Source organism: Strongylocentrotus purpuratus, unplaced genomic scaffold (assembly GCF_000002235.5).
Source record: "Strongylocentrotus purpuratus isolate Spur 01 unplaced genomic scaffold, Spur_5.0 spur5_scaffold_6, whole genome shotgun sequence".
Taxonomy (NCBI): Eukaryota; Metazoa; Echinodermata; class Echinoidea; order Camarodonta; family Strongylocentrotidae; genus Strongylocentrotus; species Strongylocentrotus purpuratus.
In genome coordinates this window covers 5682679-5707922 of record NW_022145612.1, presented here as the reverse complement: position 1 = coordinate 5707922, position 25244 = coordinate 5682679, and the positions used below count along the sequence as shown (strand labels likewise).

The 25244-nt window shown below is 34.7% G+C and overlaps 1 protein-coding gene across 1 annotated transcript in view; it reads right to left on the bottom strand.

Moving 5' to 3' along the window:
• The window catches only part of LOC752454, a 51370-nt gene extending 26422 nt beyond the window's left edge, over nucleotides 1–24948 (bottom strand). Inside the window, exon 1 of the mRNA XM_001176371.4 lies at nucleotides 24719–24948. Coding sequence (XP_001176371.1) covers nucleotides 24719–24729 — 11 coding nt within the window. The 5' untranslated portion in view covers nucleotides 24730–24948. The remainder of the gene's footprint in view (nucleotides 1–24718) is intronic.
• Between the last annotated feature and the right edge of the window lie 296 nt (nucleotides 24949–25244).

The following is a 25244-nucleotide window of genomic DNA, read 5'->3' as shown; positions in this document are numbered from 1 at the left end:
GTACTATATATATAATGCAGTAAATCTAAGAGCAAGCGAGGAAGAATTTAATTTCCTCTGACGATAGTCACCGTATTTGGCATGATGAACATACACCCACGGAAGGATATATGAAATAGAATATATTCACTTTATTGTGTTTTACTTTATATCATGATGAAATGGAGCAAAAAGATTGATTTTGTTAAAGAAATACGAAAGTCATTAAGTCATTTAGGAAGACTTTCATATTTTGGAAAAAAATATATGAGAAATTCATATTCTTAAGAAAAAAAGAAAACTCTCCCTTGAAAATATAATGTCGAAGTCCCAAACACATTAGGATTAATTCTGAAATAAAATAAAACAAAAATCGAAATACTCTGTTAATACAATACCTTTGAAAAGAGTGGAACATAATTAACTGTATGTGTAGTGTTATAGGATAATTCCCTTCTGGATTTTAGCATACTTGTAAATCTATATATATTTATGTGTTTCACTACCTTCTTAAGTTTGTATAATATTTCTGATCTTTGATTTTATTTCCTGAACATTTTTGTAAACAATCAATGACGTTTCCTTCTGTATTTTGTAAATGTTATGAATTTATATTTAAAATAACTGTTGAACTTTGTTCTTACCCAAATAGGCCTCATGGAATACCACCACTAGTGATGAAAGTGTGCTATCCTGTTATTTTTTAGCCTACGTGAATAAATAAATAGTAAATGGACTCTACTGTATAGTGTTGCATTACATTCATTCATGATTTGTTCGTGAATATACATAATACAATCTATACAATGCAACGGTATACTATTCGCGATGTCACAAATGCACATTCATTTATCACTCTTTCCAAACGTTATAGCATTGCAATTTGAGCAGCAGACTTTAAGCAGATGATCCCCACCCTTGGTCACTAGATGTGATTTTGAAATTCAGATTTTGGGGACATTACAGCGGGCATCCCATAACGTGTCATGTGATATGGTGTATCTTGGTTGTCATGACAATAAGATACTTATGAATATTGGCAGATTTAGAACCGAACGTTCAGCATAGACAGTTCCGATGACATGCGATCGTAACTATAATTATTTATCTCTAAGTTAATATTCTTTCTATAGATCTTGGTCTTGATATTTTCTCTTTGTGAAATTCCGTATTGAGGAAGATAATAATGGGAACATCACTGACCCAAAAATTATCTATTACCTACAAGAATGATGCTGACTTTGCACGAAGCAATTCTGACCTTCCTCTCTCTCTTTCTCTCTCTGCCTCTCTGCCTCTCTCTCTCTCTCTCTCTCTCTTCTCTCTCGGTGTCTCTGTGTCTGTCTGTATGTCTCTTCGCTGTCTCTCTCTCTCTCTCTCTCTCTCTCCCAAACACACTGTTTTGCTTTCTTATTTCTCTATGTTACTCATGCCTATTATGTTTTCCTTGTTTTTATTTGATTCGTTTATTTTTCGTATTTGTTTTGTTCAATTTTATAACTGGCTTTTGTTTGTATTATAATTTGTATATTTTTATTCAGTTCACGGACTTTCTGAAAAACAGACGTCTAGGCTGAAGTTAGTTTTCATGTTTAAACAAAGAAATGAAATGAAAATAATGCTCCTTCTCTGTTTCTCTCTCTCACACACACACACTCTCACACTCTCTCTCTCTCTCTCTCTCTCTCTCTCTCTGAAATTGTATGTGCCCATGTTTGTGTCCAAAGTGTGTCTGCTTTGACCTATTATCCAGCAACAATTGCTATGAGCTCACTTTGGGACCCAACACTACAACCAACCACAGACTCATCTAATAACCTAATTGCAATCCGAAACCTATCGCTATATCGCTTACTAATTAAAACCTGAATAAATATGCCGTCAAAGAAAGTGTACGATTCCTTGTCTGTCCTTTCCCCCTCTTTAGTACCCATTCTTCTCTTTCTCTCTCTCTCTCTCTCTCTCTCTCTCTTTCATTTCGTTTTCTTTAGAAAACAATATTGAATCACCGCAGTTACTAACAACCCCTAATGCCCTTGCTCTCCCGTCGAAATCTCTTATTCTACTTAATCTTCCAGCGTCTCAGGCAAAGATTAAAAGAGTTATAAGATATCCCAGGGTCTAGTGTGGCTATTAATTCCGCGATCAAACAGTCTTGATAGAGGAAAGTAGATAGGAAAATACTACTACACTTAACCCCTATTGTTATCCCACGAATGCATATTGAAGAAGAAATGCAATATTTCCAGACGTTGAAAATGTAATGATATGTAACATGAGTGTATCTATATATATATATATATATATATATATATATATATATATATATATATATATATATATATACACTGTAAAAAAAAAATAGTCGAAATAACTCAATAAAATTGAGGAAAAGAATTGCCTCATTTTTATTAAGTAAATATTACCTACGGCATCTTAAGTAGAATTTACTTATTTTGCTGAATAAAGTTTTACTCAGTTAAATCGAGTTACATTAACGTAAATAATTTAAGTATTGTAATCATTTTAGATAATTAAAAAAAAGCTATGATAGGATTACATGTTGCACGATTTGGTACCCATCTAATCTAACAAGTAACATCCACTAATCATTCACTACTTCTATTTAATATGTAACCGCACACATATATCTACCACCATCACAAACTATTACATACGCTTCAATTCGACACATATTGAAAGGCTCCAAATTTTATATATACTTGATCGTAACATCTTAAAAGAAAATTGGTTGACAATTTCCTGAAATATCAAGTTTTTATTTGTTTTGAACTGGGTAACAATTAAAAATTGTCTTGTCTTTGCTTAGCCATGTTAAATGAATTAGTAAATGTTTTAAAGTCCTTAAATTTTCATTCAACCACAAAAAAGAATTGTTTTATTTTAAAAAGAGTTTAATTTGGTCTTAATGAATATTCATAAATTATGTAAATATTTCTATTACGCACTGCATCGGTCCTTACTTTAAAAAAATAAGAATAATCAACATAAATTGTTTGAGTAATACGTATAATTTCTGATTTTGAGTTAAAATTACTAAATGAATACAAGCTGAAATTACTTAAAGTTCTTATGTATTTGATTTTACTTAAATATTCCACGTATGTTCTACTAAATTGAAAGTTTGAGTTAGCAAGACTTAAATTTAGTGCGTAAGTGGCAAAACTAATGTTTTCAAGTAAATTCTACATGGAAAAAATACGTAAAAATTACCAATGAACACATTCTTTTTTATAGTGTATATATACACATAATATATTTATATCAAATGATAAAGCATTATATTTCTTTTAAACTATATCGCATTGCGTGCCCGGTCACAATTGGAACAGAAATGCATAGAGTTGGGGTGATTTTGCAGAAACCAATTTAAAACATATTAACGATTTCCTAAAGATAATCTGCCTTAACCTTTGGAAGTTCGTGGGATAAAACAGGGCTGGAAGAAAGCTATTCGTGATCATAAAGTTTTATTGGTTTTGTAAGTCCGAGTAAATTTTCATATTTTACATTTACTTTAAATGGTAATATCGCAATCAACCCAGGCGGAAATTAACTACATACTCTTTGATATCATTTTGCTATATTCCAATTAAATTCGTCGTATTCTTTTATGCAAAAGAAATTGGAAAAACCTTATTAAAACCGTTTATCTTGTTTGTACCTTTTCCTAGGTTTTAGAGCTTATAAAACTGATAGGGAGCTGGAACCACGTCACTTTATTCATGCTAATAGGTAAAATCTACAATTTTGAAAATAATACAGTTTCATGTACTATACGAATATTTTGATGTACTACAGTGCGAATAATGTTATCTGATTAGCAAAGATATTAACCCCTAATAAGAAGCTAGTATCAGAACTAACTCCTTCGTATCATTCTTTTTTAAGAAACATTCCAGAGCAACAATTCAAGCAATGAAATAATTAAGAATTTGTATCGTAAGAAAAATAGTTCTAAAATCACGCATGATTCTTCGCCGTGGATCGATAAAAACGGAGAAAGAACAAGCAACTTCCAAATCGGATAAGATTTCACCAATAGACGCAGCTTACTTCCTGCAATAGGAAAATTGATTGTTGTCTTGGTGTAGAACATTTTAATGTCGTTTTGACCGTAATGGAGCAGATAAAGTCATCACATGGCCAACTGCATCATGCTGTTACCACCGGAAATTGATTGAAAATATTGGCCGAGCGAAAAAGAGCTGCTTTCCTCATAAAGGTATACCAGGCAGATGAAAACAGACCTGTTTTGTGCTATTTTTTTATTGAAAAGAAATAGGCCGCCCATGCGAACAATAGCATATCTTATATCATGTTATGCCGTACTGACGTGATCCTACGTCTACTTCAAAGGGATGACATAGTCAAGTTTGAAGCAAGTTTTCTTAGAAATATGCAATTAATTATGTAAGATAGAAGTAAGCTTATACCGAGATTTTCTCATAGACTTCAACGCTTTCAATGATTTATAGCGTCTCTGAGTCGGAGTTCTGAAGGTAAACTATATGCCTTAACAAAAACGCAAAGTGAGTATATGCAAATGATCTCTTCGTCTGAACGGTTTCACATATTTTGAGATTTCATTACTGTCACGAATATGACATGGATAGCTTGATAGGTACTGAGGGATTCTAATACGTTTCTTTTCATAATATACTTTGAAAATTTTATTGCCCAAATGATGACAAGTGTAATGGGAAGAGCCGTGTTCATTAAAAACATAGTGATATTACAAAGTAGTTGATGTTACTTTTTTTAGTAACAATTATAATGCTTACTGCAATGATGGCTTTACGAGGAAGAACGCTGAGCGTATCTTTCTCACTCTTCTCAATATTTCTATTCTTTTTCTTTTCTTTCTCATAATTACAGTTCATGGGGAAATATTTCTGATATGCGGTTTATAAGTATGTATATTATAATTATTATCTAGATTTAGTGATACCAATCGTCACCATACAAATTTATACTCAAATTTATAACAAGCGCGCCCCCAAAAGTCATGCTATTATAGGCATCGCATCCGGAATGCTTTTTTTTATATACTTCATAAGACATGTACCTATTTTAGTAAACTTCACCGAGTCCCCAAAGACCAAGTACATTACTGTGAACATATGGTAAGAAGAGACAACGATGTTTTCTGTCTTTTTTTTATCTAGCATATTTGACATTACTTTGAACGATTGTCCTTTGAATTGGCAGCAAATGTCGTCGATGTAAACAGTTTGGAAAGTTGATGAACTGTAAGTTTTGCATATTTACAGATAAGAATTTTTGTTGGAATGAAGTCAGGAAATGGAAAGCGCATGTATTATTTCATAATGTAAAAATTAATATTTAATATTTCGTAAGATAATGTGTATTATGCAAGATCATTAATGTTATAACCATTACATTACCTTAGAAAATAAGTTCTGCTTGTATGATACGAGGGTTGATTTACTTTGAATTCTTAAACAAGGTCATTTATTTCTTTTTCCTCTTGTGTATGTTGTATGTAACCACTTTAGAAAATTAAACACATTTACAGTCCAAAGATTTGGGTTTGGAGAACTAGTTTGTATATATATATACGATGCTTTTGTAGAACATGCAGCTTTGATAACAGATATCAAATAACTTCATATCTAACGTAGATAACACGTACAACATGGTGGCAAGAAATGTTTCAATCAATTATCATAGGAGACAAGAAAAAACCTTTTCCATTTGTTATCATCACAATTTCCTTTTTTTTTTTTCTCACTTTTTAAAATAAAAGGTTCTCATTTCACTGACATCAAATACTAAATTTCTTCCGGGGAAATTAAAAAATATGGACATTAAAAGGAAATTGAGTTGAGGTTTAAAACATATGTCCATTTCAGTTTTGCTATAAACATATGACAATGTACTTCTCCTGGAATCTGACCAGTTAATGAGCACCATGATGTATTTTGATTACTCACTGACCTTCACTTTCCTACACGTTAGGTGTTTGCATGCACTGTGCAAGCTGTAAGGACGGTTGATCAAGATATCGGTTCAAACATGTTACAACTATAGAATGTTATGGATAAATAATTACGTTAGAAAATCCCTAAGCACGTTGATTGTTCAAAAATTATAAACTCAACAGAAAGCACTGCAGTAGAACCAAGCTTCTATAAAATCAGCAGTGCGAAATACAAAGTGTTCTACTTAGGACTTAGCTTTTTGGTATGTAGCATGGTTTGGAACGAATCTCTTTACACGGAGATGAAAATATTCAGGAGAAGAAGAAGAAGAAGAAGAAGAGGAGGGTTCAAAGGTCACTGCATTTTGTCTAGACGACCTTGACATAAATGCTTTTGCGATCTTTTCTCATTAACAATAATGAGGAGACCTTGAACACGACCGGTTTCCTTGAAAATCAAAATGGTAGTTCTATGTCGAAGTAGCCAAACCTGCCAAATGTGACACACGCTCCTCTCTATCTAAATAGGAGTAGAGGTTTCGAAATCTCATGTTTCTATTTCTCTGAACATCTCAGAGCCCATTGAACGAACGTCACTCAAAATTAATGATTGTTTTGTGAACGGTGGGTTTTTATGAAAGAGTGTTCTATATGAGTTTTCATCATGTCGTGTCTTTGACAGAGGTAGAGAAGTATTTCCCATCATATCATACCGCATGAACGAGCTCTGAAATAAATTATGAGGGGGAGGGGGCTTATCAAGTATGGTAGATCAACAAATATTTTAAAGAACGATAGCACAAACAAATTAAAGAAACTCAGAACATGCTGCCTTATCTCATAAGACTAATCATACCGTTTTCGTACCGTATGAACATTAACTGTTATATGATTTGTAGATTAATTTCAGAAACAAAACAATTATAAAAGAATTGAATCACTTACAGGACTTATTGATTCTAGTGTTTTACGCATATTTGTTTTCACACGCCTTGTGCATGTCTTTTCCAAAACAAAAATACTTATTCTTGCTCGAGCGTCCATATTTTTATATGAAATACTTTTGACACAGCTGATGGAAATTATGTAATATTTTGGTATTATAATTTAGATGGCTAAGTTGGATAACAAACGTTATATATATATATATATATATATATATATATATATATATATATATATATATATATATATATAAGAATATCATATCCAAAGTCCTACATGTTTACATGTTTAGTGTCTGATGATGTATCATCTATTTCCGCATTATCCATTTGTAGACGGCCGAGGAGATGATTACAAAGCCCGGCCTGACTTTAAAGGAGAACCGAGAATCATAGACCGTTCCTCTTTCCACGACTATTTTTTCCCAATATAGAATGTCAAAAATATATTTTACAGCATTATTTCATGGTATTTCCGAAAGGCTGTCGATACCTGTCATCGACTCATGATGTTCATTGTCATTTGTGTTACAGAAATTCCAGTATGAGGGGGGGGGGGGGGAGGACGGTGCTCACACATTTTTGACATCGGTAAACCGCTTGCACTCGATAATCAGGAAAGTGACATACGTTGTCATCTCAATCCGAATACATTCAGATGGCCCGACCTTTTTATCCCAAGTCCGTGTACATGATCAATCTCTTAGAGTAATTGAGGATAAAAACAGACGTGCTCAGATAAGGAAGACGGTTCTCGTAGACGAGATATCACAGGGCTCGTAAACCCGGCTCTCCGGATTCACCTTTTGTGCGTCAAACTATCTCAAAACATCCGTTGACAGATGGTGGACGAGTTGGGTTATATCTAAGCTTCCATTCATTTAATATATGAGGTCTATCTCAATTCACAGATTCCTTTTCTCTTTTTCCTATGTATTCTTTAAACCTATTTGCTATGGATGATTCATTGCAGAGGAAGACCAGGGAAGTCAAAACGCAATGTGTCTACAGCAAGCTGTTCTTATTGGGCCAAATTTTACAACTTCCCACCTGTGACCTAAAACTTTGTCAAAAGACAGGAAAATAATTCTGAATGGCTATATGACCCGTTCAATTATGTAAGGAGTGACTGTAAAATATGAAATGGTTTGAAAAACATACAATGAACGCTTGCTTATAGATGTTTCCTGCGAGATTTGTTTGTCACAAACTATTACATTTTGAAATAATTATATAGATGCCTTTCAAAAGGGAGCAGAGAGTCGTAGTAGATCATAGTACATGCCTTCATAGAAATATTTATTTTATTTTCAGTATTTCCTTTCAGATCTATTTAGGGCTGTTGGTTTAAGAAGAGATTCCCTGTGGAACATAATAAATCCAATACCGGAATCATCCTCTTTGAAAAGTGCAATGTGACTTCCATCGAAGGTCACTAGGATAGGGGAAAGCTTAATAATTACCCAACCTCTTACCAGTACCCGGCCAGTACTGGGAAAGAGAGTCCGCCGCGCAATCATTTGAAACGAACCGATGTGGAAAATGAAGATTTTCTTTTGTGAAAGAAATTATTGTCTATTTGCCAATTGACAACCTCCAGTTTGCTTAGGTGGTGGCAATATGGTTTGGGAATATTAGCTGCCGGGGGAAGCATTGTGTTCCTTGACATTCAGGGATTATTTGCAATGTCACACGATTTACCTGTCAGTAATGAAAAGCGAAAGTGACGATATTCATGTCTTTTTGTCATGTCCATGTACAATGCAAGGAAAGCGCTTACAGGAAGCGATTCTGGCTGAATAAATCTTCAAAATGAAAAAATCTTTCGCATCATATGACTTTCGGCCTACATGTAATATGTGGAAAGCTAAATTATTGACTGAAAAGAAATATTTTGTCTTAGGTATCTTTAAATCAAAGGAACATGATAGTTTGTATTTTTGTGGAACAAGAATATCATATGCCGTTACAAGCATACCACTCCAATCCAGCCTGGCGGATACTGTGACCGGCTTACTTGTATTTTCTCACCTACGAGGAAATTACAAGTGTAAGGTTTCCAAATGTACTCTCATCTTGAAATTGACCCGCCGATATGTTCTTAATATTTTCCGATACGTATAATCTTCACCTGTTCTTTATTTTATATTGCTCCGAAGTATTGACGGAATCATGACGCTCACAGGGATGACATCCCTAGGGTATAAGAGTCCCAGTTTTTGTTCAAAGTCCATGCCAAGGGTCTTATATTCCTAGTTCCTACACGAAGCGTCCTACAAAAGCGTCATTAGTGGGGTTTTTTTCATTACAAAAATGCTGCGTGAAGCCTGCACGAGTCGTACGTTATCAATCTAATGATCTATCTGCCAATATTGTCTTGGCATGGTACATTAAATACCGAAACTGATATTTTTGTCCATCGCTCCATTTTGCCCCCTTTTTTCTTCACGAGAAACAGGTGAAGATAGGATTTAGTTTCAAAGCATCTAAAGTGATCTTCGCCTGAGGATTTGGGGTACATGCAAGCCGGTATTACCCTTAACGGATCCCTGGTGGAGAGAATGAAGGATATCTGGCTTTCGGTCCATTAAGTATGAAAGATCACTCCGTGGATGCCATACTTACCTTTTTTTACGAAAATCATTTTTCTGTTAGGATGAATATATAGTTCCATCATATGATTTTTGGGTATAGAAATCCATATAAGTGGGTATTGATGTGACTAACAATATTTGAGTTTCACTCTAGACCATTACCCTTCTGATCCTATCTGAGTTTGGTAATTATTATGATTCATGTCCTGGGATTATTCCTGTGCCAGGTGATTGTCCCTTAACGTATCGTTCACATTCATCACCTGCTGTCTGTAAAGTATATTGATTAACCTCCGTTAAAAACATTATACCTATTTGATAGCAATCAAAGAGCAATTCGTCGTATTCTGTTTTATTTCAGGTAGTAAAAAGTGGTGTATTTGCAATACTAACCTGATTTATTTATTTATGATTTATATTTATAAAATTTTTAATTGAGGTAAAAGCAAAACCATACCAAATGATTATGGAAAATGTATATATCCCAAACCATGATAGGTCCGTAATAATTTTTTTAAATCTTTTTTGTATATCGTAGTTCATTGATTTGGAGAAGAAAAAACTACAAATCGCATCTGCCCTATACTAATGATGACGATTTAACGGGGATTCACATTTCATCTAAATTGTTGTTTATCTAAAACATAAATATGATTTAAACCCTATATTTATATCACTGCCATTTGTTACGGTCATCAGCATTACCGTTGTAGAAAGCATTCCATATTTTGATGTGGATGTCCAATGAAATACATGAAGGTATCACCTTTAAGAATTAAAGCAGTGATTGATGTCATCATTTATAATCTATGATTCGAGCTAAACTCGATTAACAACTTTGTCCCGGTTAAGCGTCGAACAACAACGCCTCAGGGAAATATTCAATAATTCATCATTTTTTGCTGTTTTCCCGGATTTTCTCTGTTTCTAGGGTCTTGATTATTTCGCTTCTTCAGTATAGTCTCAGTGAAAACTTTGAAAAATCTTTGTTTCCATGGATTTGGCGGAACCATCTCGAAGATGGAAATTTATTTATTTTAGGCTGCAAAGGTCATTGTCCATAAAATACAGTTATTCTAGCTCGGCTTCCTTCTAATGCTCAAATCCTTTTTTTAGCATTAGAAGTGATACAAAACGTTTTCGCATGAGCTTTTATTACGTTCTAGTCTTTCAGTAGACTTTCTTTAAAGCCATATATATATCATGTTTATTCTTGGTGCTATGTAAAGGATGAGCATCATCTACAATGAATGGGTCAGTTACTAGATGTGAAGCCAAATCGTTTAAGAACATCTAGAAAAGCACAGGACCGAGACTTGTCCATCGGTGGAACTCCTTTAGATAAAACTAGATGAAAACATGTCTACCATTCTGCTTTCCTCTCCATGTCCAGAAATTAAAGAAGATATTCAGCTTAAGCATTCTACTTGAAAATTAGGCACCAAAGTCGATCGTATGTTTTTATCATAAGCAACATCCCAACACACAATCGGAAATAAACCGAGCACATTATGCCCCTATTGTGTGTTAATCTTGTCTTAAGAACCGCGCAGGTCAATGTGGGACACTATCACAAAGCAACTTCTGAAGACATAATGGGAAATAACCAAGTATACATCGACCTCTATCGTGTTAATCTTGTATTTTACTCCTGCAGAATAATGAACTTATCTCTACGTCCTTATCTTCCCCTCCAGAGAGATTTGACAGTCTAGATAATGTACCGAATTGACTTTTCCTCTCCCCCTTATAATTGTGACAAAAGTGCATCTTCTTTATATAATATTTACAATAAATGGTAAACATCACAGACGCCTTTCACTCCAATGGCAAACAGTTGAAGTATGTGTCATTAAAAATAAATTTCAGTTCTAGTCATGTGATTGCATTCTGAATAAAGCTACAACTTATTTGGAGAGATAGATTCATGCGACACTCAAGAAGAGTATTGTGAGGTTTTGGCGTCAAAGTGGCGTCCCTTGGGACTATACGAACACGTAACATCTAAAAAAAAAGGGTCCAAAGTATTGAATTATATTTACTTGTATTTGGAATATAAGGGCACATCCAGAAAAAGCCTTTTCATGTGAATTTGCCAATACGATATTCTTTCACACAGAAATCAAATGAATGAGAAAGCTCAATATTTTTTTCCATCTTTATTATCCCTTGACCTTCTCTTTTAATGCAAACATTATTTTTTTTCTGGAACACGAGTAAAACGATCTCGGGGCTATGTCTCGATATAAGATCAGCCTGATCCCTTTTTTGTCTTTCTGAATGTCTATGGTCGTCTAGAAGGAGCACATTAACGGAATAAGCGGAGTCGACATGGTTTATATTTTGATATGCCATCAAAGCATCGAAAGGAATTATTGAGAAGGGCATTTAGATCCATAGGGTAAAGACTGATTATACTTATAGCGTTTAGTTGCAAGGAAGCGTGAAGTAACAGCTAGTGGAGTTGATTAGAGGGGGACTCTTGTCATCATCCACTTAAATATACTACTTGAAGTTGTATTATACAGGAAGCGTCTAAACAAAAATGAATTGCGGCTTGATGATTGTATATGTAGGAGCATTTAAAATATGTCTACTCACATAGGTCATTATGATTACCATCTGTGTTTTCCAACCATGTTGTTCAAATCTTGCAAAAAACTAAACATTAAAAGTGTGTTATAAATATCGACTGCCATCATTTTGCAGAGTGCACTCTCTTTATACAAGAGATTAAATATGTTATCACAAAGTATTTAAACAATCGGGATGTATTCTGTTACCCTATCAAATCTTAATTCTAGTGTACATGTACCCAATCATAATTTATTGACGGTTTATATTCCAATGGACTAAAACACACGCAAGAAAGAGTTTTTCAAAGAATGTAATTAATACAAATTAGTGGAGGTAAGTCATCGGAATTGCGTTGCCGTATGTGGGCATCTCTGGTTGGATGTTCAGTTGCTACCCTTTTTTCGATAAATGATTCATTGCATTACCAAGAAAGGTAATATTGCCATCAATAAAATATGCCAATTATTGTCCGTAATTTAGCTACAATTCTACATGAACCATACTAACTTATTAAAAGCGGATGATATATCAAAGTAGACAGATGAACGTGACATGGGCATTCATGAAAGCAACGCCGTAAATCCCTTCAAAAGGATATTGTTTGAACGGGGATTATATTTAAAATTAGGTTTGATGGTGCAAGGGAAATCTGATTGTTCAGAAATATACCACTCGCATATAATTTTGATTTAAATTTGACTGTGGTATGCATGGACATATGGCATTTCAAAACGCACTTGACATTTTAGGGAAATTGAACCACGCAACTTTTTGTGTTTGTTTATTTTTCGTGACATAATACTTTGATGAAGAACCATTAAAGGTTAGAGGTTATACGTCAAATAAAAATAAGCCCACGCACCGAAAACATACACATTAATTCCCTACTTAATTTTAATATGCCGATATGAAACCAATTTAAAATGTTTCCGCAAAAACGTTTTAAATAGGAAAACCCAAGCAAACGGACGAATGATCTCTACAGAAAACTTCCGGGATAAGTATTTATCATTACTCTGTCATTATCCAAATACATTTTTGGAGATACTCTGTTCAAAGCGGCAAATTTAATCAATTTCATTTGGTAGCAATATGCACTTTTGTGATCTGCCCCGAAAAGGCAGTAAATAAAAGTGATATTGCAACTTCCACGTAAAGATGTAATAATCAAAATGCATAACCATATACCAATACACTGGTAATCAGATATGCGCAAAATTTCTCAATGTCATCATGGATTCAAAGTACTGTACCTTTAGATCTAAGGGGAAAGTGATGCTCAAAAGTTTTCGTTAGAATTTTTTCTGTAATGATCATAAAAGAGACCATGGTTGACTAATAGTTGTAACATCACTATGACAAAGATTCGATGTATGTGAGAACATGAATTTTAAATGTATATTTTTATGTTCTGATTTCACAGATTATAAACATTACTAACTTAGGCATAATTACTTTTATAATCGATCTCAAAACATAAAACATATACAAACGAATGTAAGTGCCAGAACATAACCTATGCAATAGTTTTGGGAACTCTCGTGAAAATAAATACACAAACCGAAAGGAAACGAGAGAGTAACGGTTACGTAGTTTAAATCAAAGTTTCCCCAGTTGCTGTGCTCCTTTTTTTTGCAAAGGTAAAAACATATAGCGTGTGTCTGGCGTCCAATTTGAGAATGTATTAATAACTTTCCCATCATCGAAATCTTAGATGAAATGCAATGATAACTGCTTTTAAAGATGGGCTATCAATTAATATTCACCAACAATGAACAAAGGGGAGGGGGAGGTTTCAACAGACAAAAAACTGTGATGAAACAGTAAATGTATTCTAATCAAAGCCGTTGGCAATAATTAGACGAGTGCAAAGTAGGGCACCATATGCTTTGATAGGAAACATCTTATAAAAGTATACTTGATGACGTCATCATCTACACTTCTGTGACGTCACGTTCCTTTTCAATCACGGAAGAAACCGGCTTTTGAAGTGACGTAAATATTTTCCTGTTCCGGTTATTTGGTTCACATGACCATCTTATCGGAAATGTTTAGTACTCTTCTAATATTAAAGTTTATTTGTTTTCTCTTTGAAAAAAAATCTGCAAAAGATATGATAGGGGACATTTTTCCATTATTGCCCTGCAGATTTTGAATTCCATGCCTCCTCAACATTGATAATAAACATAACACAAAGTGTATGCTATGAATTTGTTACAGTAGACCTTATCGGATTTTTCCTAGGATACTATTTTATGAAATAAATTGACAATGTCTGAACACGGTAGGTAAACGTCTAAAACCACAGCCCCGCGATTCCCTCATTGTATTTTGTAACACTTTTTTATGCGATCATAAATCACATTAGCTATAACCTCGCTCTTAATTGCGCGGTTTGGGGTATATAACTTATTGATTTTCATCACGTCTTGATGATTATCAAGCGGAAGTTAATCAAATCAGCCGAAGGCTTGATTAGTGATGTTTAAAAAATATGAGCGAAGTTTGATGATGCACTAGACTTGTAGAGACGGGGTGATCGAACGACATATTGTATTCATGTGCTACATGATTACATGCAAAACTGTCTAGGTTATACGGTATTATGCTATCATGTTTCTTTGAACATGTATTCTTTTGCCTCAAAACCCGGATACAATTTGATATCCCTTCGATTCTGAATTTCATGTTTACCTGGCACATGTTGTTCTTGAGATTAATGTCTCTAAGGATTGCTGAATAAAATAAGCCCTTATTAATAGCAATATCATTAGTTTAGATGGAGTACATTTCCTTTGGCGGCAGATGTTCATTTTATTATTCAGCAGATGCTTGTGGATGAATGAAAATGTAATATGTATGAATGATTGGGCTTAAAAACGGTATAGAATACTGATGATTCTACGAGATCAGACGTGGTGTTTACACGAGGGGAAGGAAGTTCGCGGTTCGAAGGCAGAAGCCTTGTCATAACTTGATGTAAGAACATGTTCCTCTATAAGAATCATCTTCCATCATTTACTCTCCTTGGTGAATAATGAAAGACGTGATTCTACAGGCCTCGAGCCGGAATTCAACTCCATCTACCAATTTCATGCATCTCATTCTAAAGATCACCCTACCCAGGACGCTTACTATTCATTTCAAATATGACTGTATAGATGAAAGGATTCTTTTTTTCTCCCGAACCTTTTATATCAGATAGTTCAAAATTGCTAATTTCGGCTCGCTGGATAGTAAAGTGCCTTTATTAGGGATCACATTACCATATTACTCTACATTGCATGTCACAGAGAATAAAGGGAAAGGCTTTTCTAGGAAATAACCTGTTGATACTCTTCGCAGATAATTAGATCATGTATGTAGGTCTGTAAAGCTGTAAAGTGTTATACTATATAAGCCGTTTCCTCCAATATCTTTATTCTAAATATCATTGTGACTTTGAATGACCGACAAGTTATTTTCATGGTCTTACGAAACAAAATCCCATAAATCTTAATCTGAAATTGCTTCTAGTTGACGTGGTATAATTTCGTAGACTTTGATCCCTTATTTCACACAAATAGAAGTCAAACAGTTTTAAAAGTAAAGTTTCCAGCAAATGAATTCTCAAAAGAATGCTTAAAAGTTTTCAAGATCCATTTGGCATCCACGCAAACAAAAGTGATTATACACCCGCACACTCACGCACACACGCTGCCATACATTTTGTCGACTAAAACTCGAAAAACCCAAAAGGGTTTCCCCCTCTTACTTTCGTTAATAGAAGCTATACAGACAATCTTTAATACTCGTTAAGAACTAAATACTTTGTTATTCAGTTTCCTCTTCACATCCTGCTGTGTTAAATGCTCGATTCAGGGGTCCCTGGGTGATAGAAACTTTTTTTCAAATCCAACCTGTAATTGCGTAGAGAGCGAGGGAAGTTTCTTTCTGATAGCTAAATGGTATGCGCTCGATAAAATGATTACATTGGTTTCTTGCAAAGGTTATCGGTCATCTAAAAAGAGGTTTTTCAAGAGAAAGCTTATAATCATAGGTGATATGATAACCTAATTGATATGAAGTTAATTACGGAGGCGTGCTCATAAATAGCTATTATAATGTATCAATATATTTTGTTCTGATCAAGCGGGGAACGCAGAAATGAAAAAGAACATGCTAGAAAAACAATAATTATTTGAACAAGTGCAATGACTATATCTGAATTTCTATATATTAATGAGGGGCGAATCTAAGGATATATTATATTTGTATGATCCAAGAGAGAGTTGGGAGGAGATGAGAGTTTATTTATGTTCAAACTTGGGTTATAGGAAAGATTTAAAGAGTTCCGACATAGCAGAGAATGTACATATATTGTATTTACATACTTGATTTAGTCTTTGGTGAATCGGAGCCGAGTATGAAATCACTAATGGCATATGGAATCAATTGAGTCTTCGATTGATATCTAATGTAAAAGCCCGAACACTACCTGCATGAGTATATAAGTGATAGATATGTATCTTATGTTTGGTGACTCACAACATACTTACACATGTAATTTAATATTGCTTTGTCTTTGGCTGTATCATTATTATACAATAATTAGTTTAATACTGTGGTGTTTTTACATGCTTATTGTAAATTGTAAGTTGAAAGTGTTTTCGATCGGCTGCTACTTCCGGTATAGTACACCATTCAATATTGCATATCTTGACGTTGGTGATACCAGTGCACGAAAAAGGTAAAAACGAAAAGCTAAACAAATATATAAAATAAAAGAATATATAAATCACATCTATTCCCGCAAATAATTCTCTTTGATATGGAGAGAGAGAGAAATGTGTTGTAAAGTGTGTTTCATAGATGGATTAGAAATGATATGGTAACGAATGGCTGTGTACAATAACGTATACTGTTGTGAACAATCTTGTTCTGATAACCAACCGCTTCGTTGAAACCATTATCGCTTAGATAAAATCTCCTGATTGTTCCTGGTCATAGAACTCGCGTTTGAGAACACAAGTCATCTAAAAGATCTCGGTTTACTCTACGGGTTTCTTGAGAGTATAGCGACTCGGATAATTTGTTATTTAATGGTGTTGGTAATGGTGTCCATAGATCTAGATCGCAGCTTAACCCACGAGAGGTTTGGCCTGGTTTTCCCCCATGTATGAAACACAGGAAAACACACAGTCGGTTTCCCAACACACTAAAAGTAAATCGACCTATCATAATTACAAGTTTCAGATACTGGAAAGGAAATTGAAACCTATCTTATTATATAATTGACCAGTCTGTGCAATGTTGACAAGATGGATAACATAATCATTTAAAACCTGAGAAAGCTAGAGAATGCGTGTAGCTAAGCGCTAAGGAAACCTACGAGTTTGAGTCCTGTTCCACGGACTTGGTGATGAGGTTCAATGCGGTCACTAGAGGACATTAGAGCATCGACTTGGTTTCGAACTCGGAACCTTCCGTTTACGATACCGTGGAACTGCCATTAAAGCTATCGTCCTTTTCACGTTCACTGCATGTAACATGTCATGTGATAATATTTTCTTTGTAATCACTCATTTTTTACATACTTTAAATTCTTTCCTTACATAGGAGTCTAATCTGCCAAGTGATGAAGGACATGTAAATCATTTCGATACTATTGTCATGAACACAATCGTATAATTGTAGTCATTTTAAAAACCATAACAAAGAATATTATACCCTAACACATCAATGATTAACGTGACTTTAGATGTTACTAAATGTTTAATAACAATGCGATTCTTTTTGCATAATAGCAATTTCATATCTTACCGATTTCATCATTTTAAGGATGACTTTATAAAACAGGATGGTTGTCTACTGTTAATAATGTTCTTTTTTGCTTTTTATTTGTAAGTGGGAAAATTTCGCAGGCAAATAAAAAAAAAATTGATATGTTATGCTGAACATGTTCCCGGCTTAGGAGTTGAAGTTTAGGTCTAACTGAACCCTTCTGATATTCACAACTTATCGACCAGACTTGGAAAGATTTAAATCGAGGTAAGAAAAGGCGTTTTGATAGCTATACCTCTTAGAGCCTTCATTACTTGGCCTAGAAAATGACGATTGACAAAATGTCAATATGTACGTTAATAGTAAGGGAAATGAAACTATGGGATCTCATTACAAATTATTACATTATTCATTTTGGGTTTAAGACATAATCTGGTCATTCGTTAGGATTCTGTTTTTAATTGAGTCTAGACATGTAAAGGTGTGGCACACAAATAGTATTCCTGAAAATACAGAAACATTTTATTTTTTCCTTATTTCTATATTTTATAAAAAACCACAGTGAAATGAATACTGCGACCCAATACATAACTTCAACCTCATTACCCTTTACAAAAAGCAAGGTCAACACAGCGTTTTTAGTTTGTGAGTGAAAACGATAATGATGATGATGACAATAGTAATAACAAATAGAAGAAGGAAAACATATATACTACTAATAATGATAATAATAATGATCACGATGATAATAACGATAATATTAATAACAACTATAGCAACAACAACACAACAACAATATAAATATGAAACACAAAGTCTTATTAAAAGACCATGGCAGAGATTCGAACCACATGCCATGTGGTCCAGAAATATGATGAGTGTCCACTAGACCATGATACCAATACATTGGATTCAGAGTCAGAACACAAACCTCGAAATTGCTTTAGGGAACTTCCAAATTGTTCGGGATGATTCTTTAAATTCAACATTAACAAGAAATGTCCACCTATTATGTGACATCTGTTTCACAGTGGATACTCCTTTCCCAGCGAGTTCGGAACTTATTTTTCTTTTATTACGGTGGTCGTGATTCATAAGTTTGACATAATTATTAAGCACATAGAATGTTCAAACTGCCAATTTATACTTTCATCCAGAGTTTCCCCGATTCATTTACATCCTTCATACATGTCTTCATAGCTCTTCCAAATGAGTAAAATGGTGGCCAGGGGATATCCCAGGAAGTCAGCCCACTGGGCCGACAATAATGGGTCTCGTGAACAATAAGACAAGATGTCAGATGGGCGAAAAATCGACATGTTAGTCTCGTGGGCTTCGCTTGTTAGAATCTTCCGATGACTTTTCAAAAAATCCACGAGATTGACATGGTTGGTCTTGCTCATGAGCTGTCGTTATCATGGTCTGTTAGTCTAAATGACCTATAGCCGATGGCCCAATTTTCGACTCGTTTTTTAAAAAGATTTGTCACATATTGCATTCGAATACGTGGTTTTGTGAGTAACATCTTTATTTCTGATAGCAATTTTTCCATCAGAGGAACTTGACTTACATAAACGTGGATAAAGTATGTTATTTAATGAATTGCATGGAAATCTGTTATTTCACAATTGCTCATCACAAGCTGCATCTTAACTTTATCATAACTAAAGCTATAAGTATAAGGGCAGTGTTTTTTAATATTATTTTATAACACATAACGTTTGTTTTAGAAATAATGCTGAAAGATCCAAAGCTAAAATGAAATAACATGAAATCATTTTTAAAAAGACTTTTCGAAAATCTGTTAGCAACAAATTCATACACCAGAGACCACTAAAAATATCTTTAAAACAAAATGCTGATGACAGTAAGAAAATTGAGACTCTTGTAAAATTTGACCTTATCGGTTAACAATGTGGGTGAGTGGATATCACCCATACTACTCCCTTCAAGCGAAACCACTTCCTTGCGTGACAGTCGAAACATCAATTGGGTAAAACATTGATGGACCTTATAACGGGGGCTTACACTTCCCCCTGAGCAGAACAATAACATTCACAACGTGTTGCTTTGGCTTCGTGGGCTCTCTCTTCAATGGATTCTTACTTATCTAATATAAACCTAAAACCTCATCGCAACAACTTTCGAAAAGATCAACTCACTGGAAATGTAATTACCCTATTATATATCGAATAGATGACATGTTTGGATTACGTAATACGCCATTGTTATGGTCGCACATTTCACAAGGTGGTGAACAAAGCTTTTGGAATTGTCCTCGGTTAATATTTTGAAAGTATTTGCGATCGTTTTCATAGTTTTATTAACGAAATCTCCATGAACACGTTGTTAATTACAATGAAAACTTTATATTCACATGCCTTTGCTGTTATTATCTTGATTCTTTTTTATTTCAATAATTTACGATTGGTGGAATACATGAAGAGTAGAAGAAACATATGAAGTAACTCCAATTCGGTACGTATATGAAGCTACGCTAAATGATCCTCGGTTAGAGTCATTTATAAGAAAAACCCAACTCCAAAATGGGCAAAGGGAAAACGTACGAATCGTTAGTGTTAATGTATTATCATCCTTCGTTCAAAAAGAAAGAGGAAAAGACGAATGAAGTAGGCAAGCAATCACAAAAATGGTAGCGAGTAATTGATCTGTCGCATGCTCCGTACTAATTCATCATGGCGGCGAAAATGTATCGCCCAGCTTATGATTTCCCTGGAGATGAAGTATTACTTTGCCTAGAGACGCCCAATCCATGCTTTGGCTATTGTTCTCTCCGGTCAATCTGGCGCGATGTGTTTACCCTCCCTTGTGTTGTTTTTCTTGGATCACATGATCATGTACCCTCTTCAACACTAACCGCTAGGCGTACACAACCATGTCATGCCAAAAGAAGAAAAATAACATAGCTTGCCGGGAGGGATTTTGAAAATGTCACAACTCTTTGGATACTCCACTACTTCCGCTATCGTTATCAGAAAGAATTCAATGGCGAAGGAAATACTCATCATAACATCCCTTACGTCGCAGTGATGGTTGTAACGTTTTTCCATACACGAACCAAACAATAACACTAACAAGAGGAAAACGTGATTGAAATGCACCCCTCACGTTCAACATTGCAATCCAAATTAGTGCTTATTTTGGGAAATTATTAAAGTCTTATATATTTGTTTTGAATGGATAGTTCATAGTACCAAGTCTGTTTACACGATTTACTAATGTTGTGCCTCTGATTTCTAATTTTTTCTCCACAGTAAAATGGTATCGCTCTGACTGCGTCATTAAAAATATTTGACGAGAATGAAGAACGTTGCAACATAAATGTCACAAACATCAAATCAGTAGGCAGCCCCTTTGATGATTCTATATTCGAAATAATTATTTGCATAATAAACAAGAATCAAGTGTAAAAAGTTTGTTTTTAAATAGATTTTATGTAGCAATTACCTTATATGAACACTCATCCCATTCCTCAACCCACAATAAAACAGTGGTCAACCAGTCAATTGTAGTAGAACGTGATTTCGTTAGCGAAAGACTGGTACAATACAAATTAATCTATTATATTACCCCCATAATTATAATAATTGATCACACACACACACACACACACACAAGGACACACGCACGCACACACACGCGCGCACACAAATATAAACAAGTTCATGAGCGCAAAGATGTTCACTTTCGTTAGCACGGCGATGACCTCTTTAACAAAAAATGTATAGACAATAGGATAATTATTCATAAATATTAAAATATACATGTACTTTTTCCTATAACTGCAAACAACAGGGGGATTAATAATTCATATTGTAATCTACTACCAGATTTCTATTAAGTTGATTAATCCTGCTATCTGTCCTTGAATGATAGATATGTTATGTTATGGAGCAAAATCTATATTGGTACATGAAAGCAATACTTCTCCGAGCTTAATGGCTACTTTGGAAATGCAAATGTCACTGCTTCCCTAGTTAACATATGTTTTAATTCGAGTGGCTTTGTATCCAGTGAAAAAGGTGCCATAAAGTCTGCACAGTTTAATCCGTTAAAAATGAGATGCACTTCAAATGACGCACTTTCATCCTTATTGTGTTTTACATTGTGTAATGTGATGGTGGTGGTTATTTTACCTGACAGCTAAGAAAGCACAGTAGCATTTTGAAGGAAGAAACTATTGACTAAGGATTGTAGAAAGGCCTTTCTTTTTCTTAATCTCTTCGGATCGCTGTTCTTTCAAGATCTTGACGTCATGAATGAATGAAAACAATTCGTCATAACGCACAGACTAAACAAAAATTAAGGGAGAACGAATGTAATGCTGACACCTCTGTCAAGAATCCTGTTAAAGGGGAAACATTTATTTAATTCAAAATTAAACACAGCTCTCAACTTAAAAAGGATGGATGAAATTCGAGATAACCGCATGTTAGTATTATACTGTATATAGGCCCTATACAGCAGCTGACAAGCCTTTTAATAAAGAAAGCAGGCCACTTTATTGCGTCATACATGGTTTGCCAATTGTTTATTATTCTCACCATTTGATTTAAGATTCAATATTCTCGATTTATACAATTTATTTCGGCAGGTGACAGGTAGCACTGATTGCATTAAAATGTGAGATATCTTATCTTTATTCACGGGTCTTGTCCATGACGGAAGTCCTCTCTTTGTATTTGTGTTAATCAAACTATAATTATATTATTTTTGAAAATACTACTTAGTACAGCATATTCGAACTAATGTTCAAAGTGATCAAATTTAAGTAGCGATCCCATATGATGTGTTCCTTGTATTTGTTTACCTTGTATGTCCATCCTTATTTTGTAGATGTATAATTTTGTGTACTATTTTCCGCATTTAACTGTCCTGTGTATTCAAGCAGTGTAGCCTAGGATTGAACGTTTCGTTTTACAATACATGCTTTTTGTTGCTTTATGTAAAAAATAAAGAATGTGACAATTCATATATGTATCAGGAAACTCTCTTTGGTAAACTAACTGAATATTAAATAAGCGTGATATATATAAATACAATTAACAACTTAGTTATTCATACCTTTCCAAGTTTGCGTAATTTTTTAAGCAAGTGCAAAATTGATTTGTCCCAATTCATGTTTCTTGATAATGTTGCATATTAAAGCTTACATCAACGAGTCGACCTTTCATTCTGGTGCTTCGAAAAACACAAAAAACACCAAATGTATTAAGGATGTAAATAATTCAATTGTTAACTGTATGTCAGACATTCCAGGCACTTTGCATGAAATGTAGGATTCATTTTGGTTACTGATAAAAAGTTGATTGCACCCCTGTCCGTACTATGTGGGCCATATTATCGAGACATCAAAGTCCAGATGTGAGGTAATGCAAATAATTCATAGATTTTCGTGGGCTTCCTCGCTACCCGATACCCAGTTATTTGGACGAAATTCACCACTGTCTTCTCGACGCATGCTTATTCCTCTCTGCCTTTATTCATTCAAGATACTCCGAGACCGGCCATATGCATCCTAATTGATTTCGCGTATGCTTCGGGCGTGGATTCAAGAAATAGATCCCATAATTGATGTTTTTGTTATTCGACTATCATCGCATTACCTTTTTACTACATTATCTGTGGTGAGAAATAGGAGTTTTGTAGGTAATTTTGTTTATGCTTCCTTACAAATATGGAAGTATCCAAACTAAAAGGGTGAGTGTTTGTTAGCTTTTAAAAAGATGAAACTGGCTTACAAGAGCGCCCTCCATTTATTCTTCGAAATTCCTATAATTCTATCTGCCCCTTGGGATGATATACGCTAGTGGATCAGAGATATGCCATAATGCACTTAAAGAGTAAAACAAAGACCGTTTAAGCCATAAGTTCTTTGACATTCAAATGGCGACAATCTCCTCCAACATTTCAAAGATGTACCTGCATATATTATAAAATTCAATTATGATCATAATTTCTTGTGATAAAGGTGTTATTACTAGATGTGGTTCGTAATGTCATTTTTTTCAAACCGAACAAAGCTGACAAAGCTGTTGGCATATTGTCAATGTTTGGTTTCTGTCAATGAGACTCGATTAGATCTATACTACTTAAGAGTTTCCCATGTGTGTGTAAACGTCGTGTGCCCGGCAGAAAGGCGTCGGCAGCCAGAGGCGTAGGAACCAATGTCGTCAAGTTGCAGACAAGGTTTTTTGAATATCAATATTGAAAGCCATCATAGCGAGCTAAAAAAAATGTACAAAAGAAGATATGAATAATAATAAATGACCATTTTAATCGCTGCTCAAAATGAGCCAATGCTTGCCAAAATGTTGTCATTTCAAAATTCTAGGAGGAAGGGGGGGGGGGATCCAACCACCTTAGCTTCTCCAATCCATCTCATACGCCTGCTTATTGCAAAGAACCTCCTGTTAGCGTGTAAAGAACTTAACGCTTAAATTGAAAATTACACGTTTTACCTCTCCCATCAGGAATATCCTTTGCATATAGCGCATCTAGCTGAGCCCTCTCCTCCAACAGTGGAAGGTTCTTTGACATGATACCTTGTTACTAAGGGTGTTCATTCATCCAATACATGTCTCGTCGCTGGCAAGTATAGTATACTGCTCTGTATACTTGTATATTGCGCATTAATACAATTACATTTTGATTGTGCTTTATAATTCATACCATCCATATCAAATTGTAAACCACTTTATGAATAATTGAAACGGTACAGCACAAAAGTAGACAAAACGTCAATATAAATCTACCAAAGAAACAACACAACACTCATCTCGTTAGAAACGTGCCAAGAGCAACAACTGCTGACACCTTTCTGCGGCATTTGCCGAAACATGACAGACAATTATAAACGCAATTGTATTACATACCTCGTGGTCATTGTGAATTGATGTGAGTTATTATCTACTACCCGGGTAAACTGCTGTCACTGTTTTGTCCGGCAGGCAAAGTCACTCTCTTTAATCTAATTTTGCGTCGCAGAAATCGGGTTTTCCTGTCTTTCTTCGATCCCCGTCCAAAAAAAGTCAGTCGGATTGTTTTAGCGGCGTATCTCCGTATCGTGTCACTACGATGTCTCAACACACGTATCGCTTATATACACATGTCAATTGCGGGCAGCACGGCTCCAATTTGAGTCCCAAAAAGCACAGAAAAAACTTCTTGACACACGCATGCGCAAAGGGTTCTAATCTTATGTAGACCAATCACGAGCGCTTCTGCAAATGGCGTTTTGCGATTGGTGCATACACAAGTCGTCATCACTCATTTACGTACTCTTTGACATAGAAGCTCGCTTTAGCTGAGAGATGCTGAAAATACGTCGGGTTTGGTTCACTAATTTTCAAAAGAAGATTACCAGTAATGTGTTATATTTCAAAGCAATTTTCATTTCAA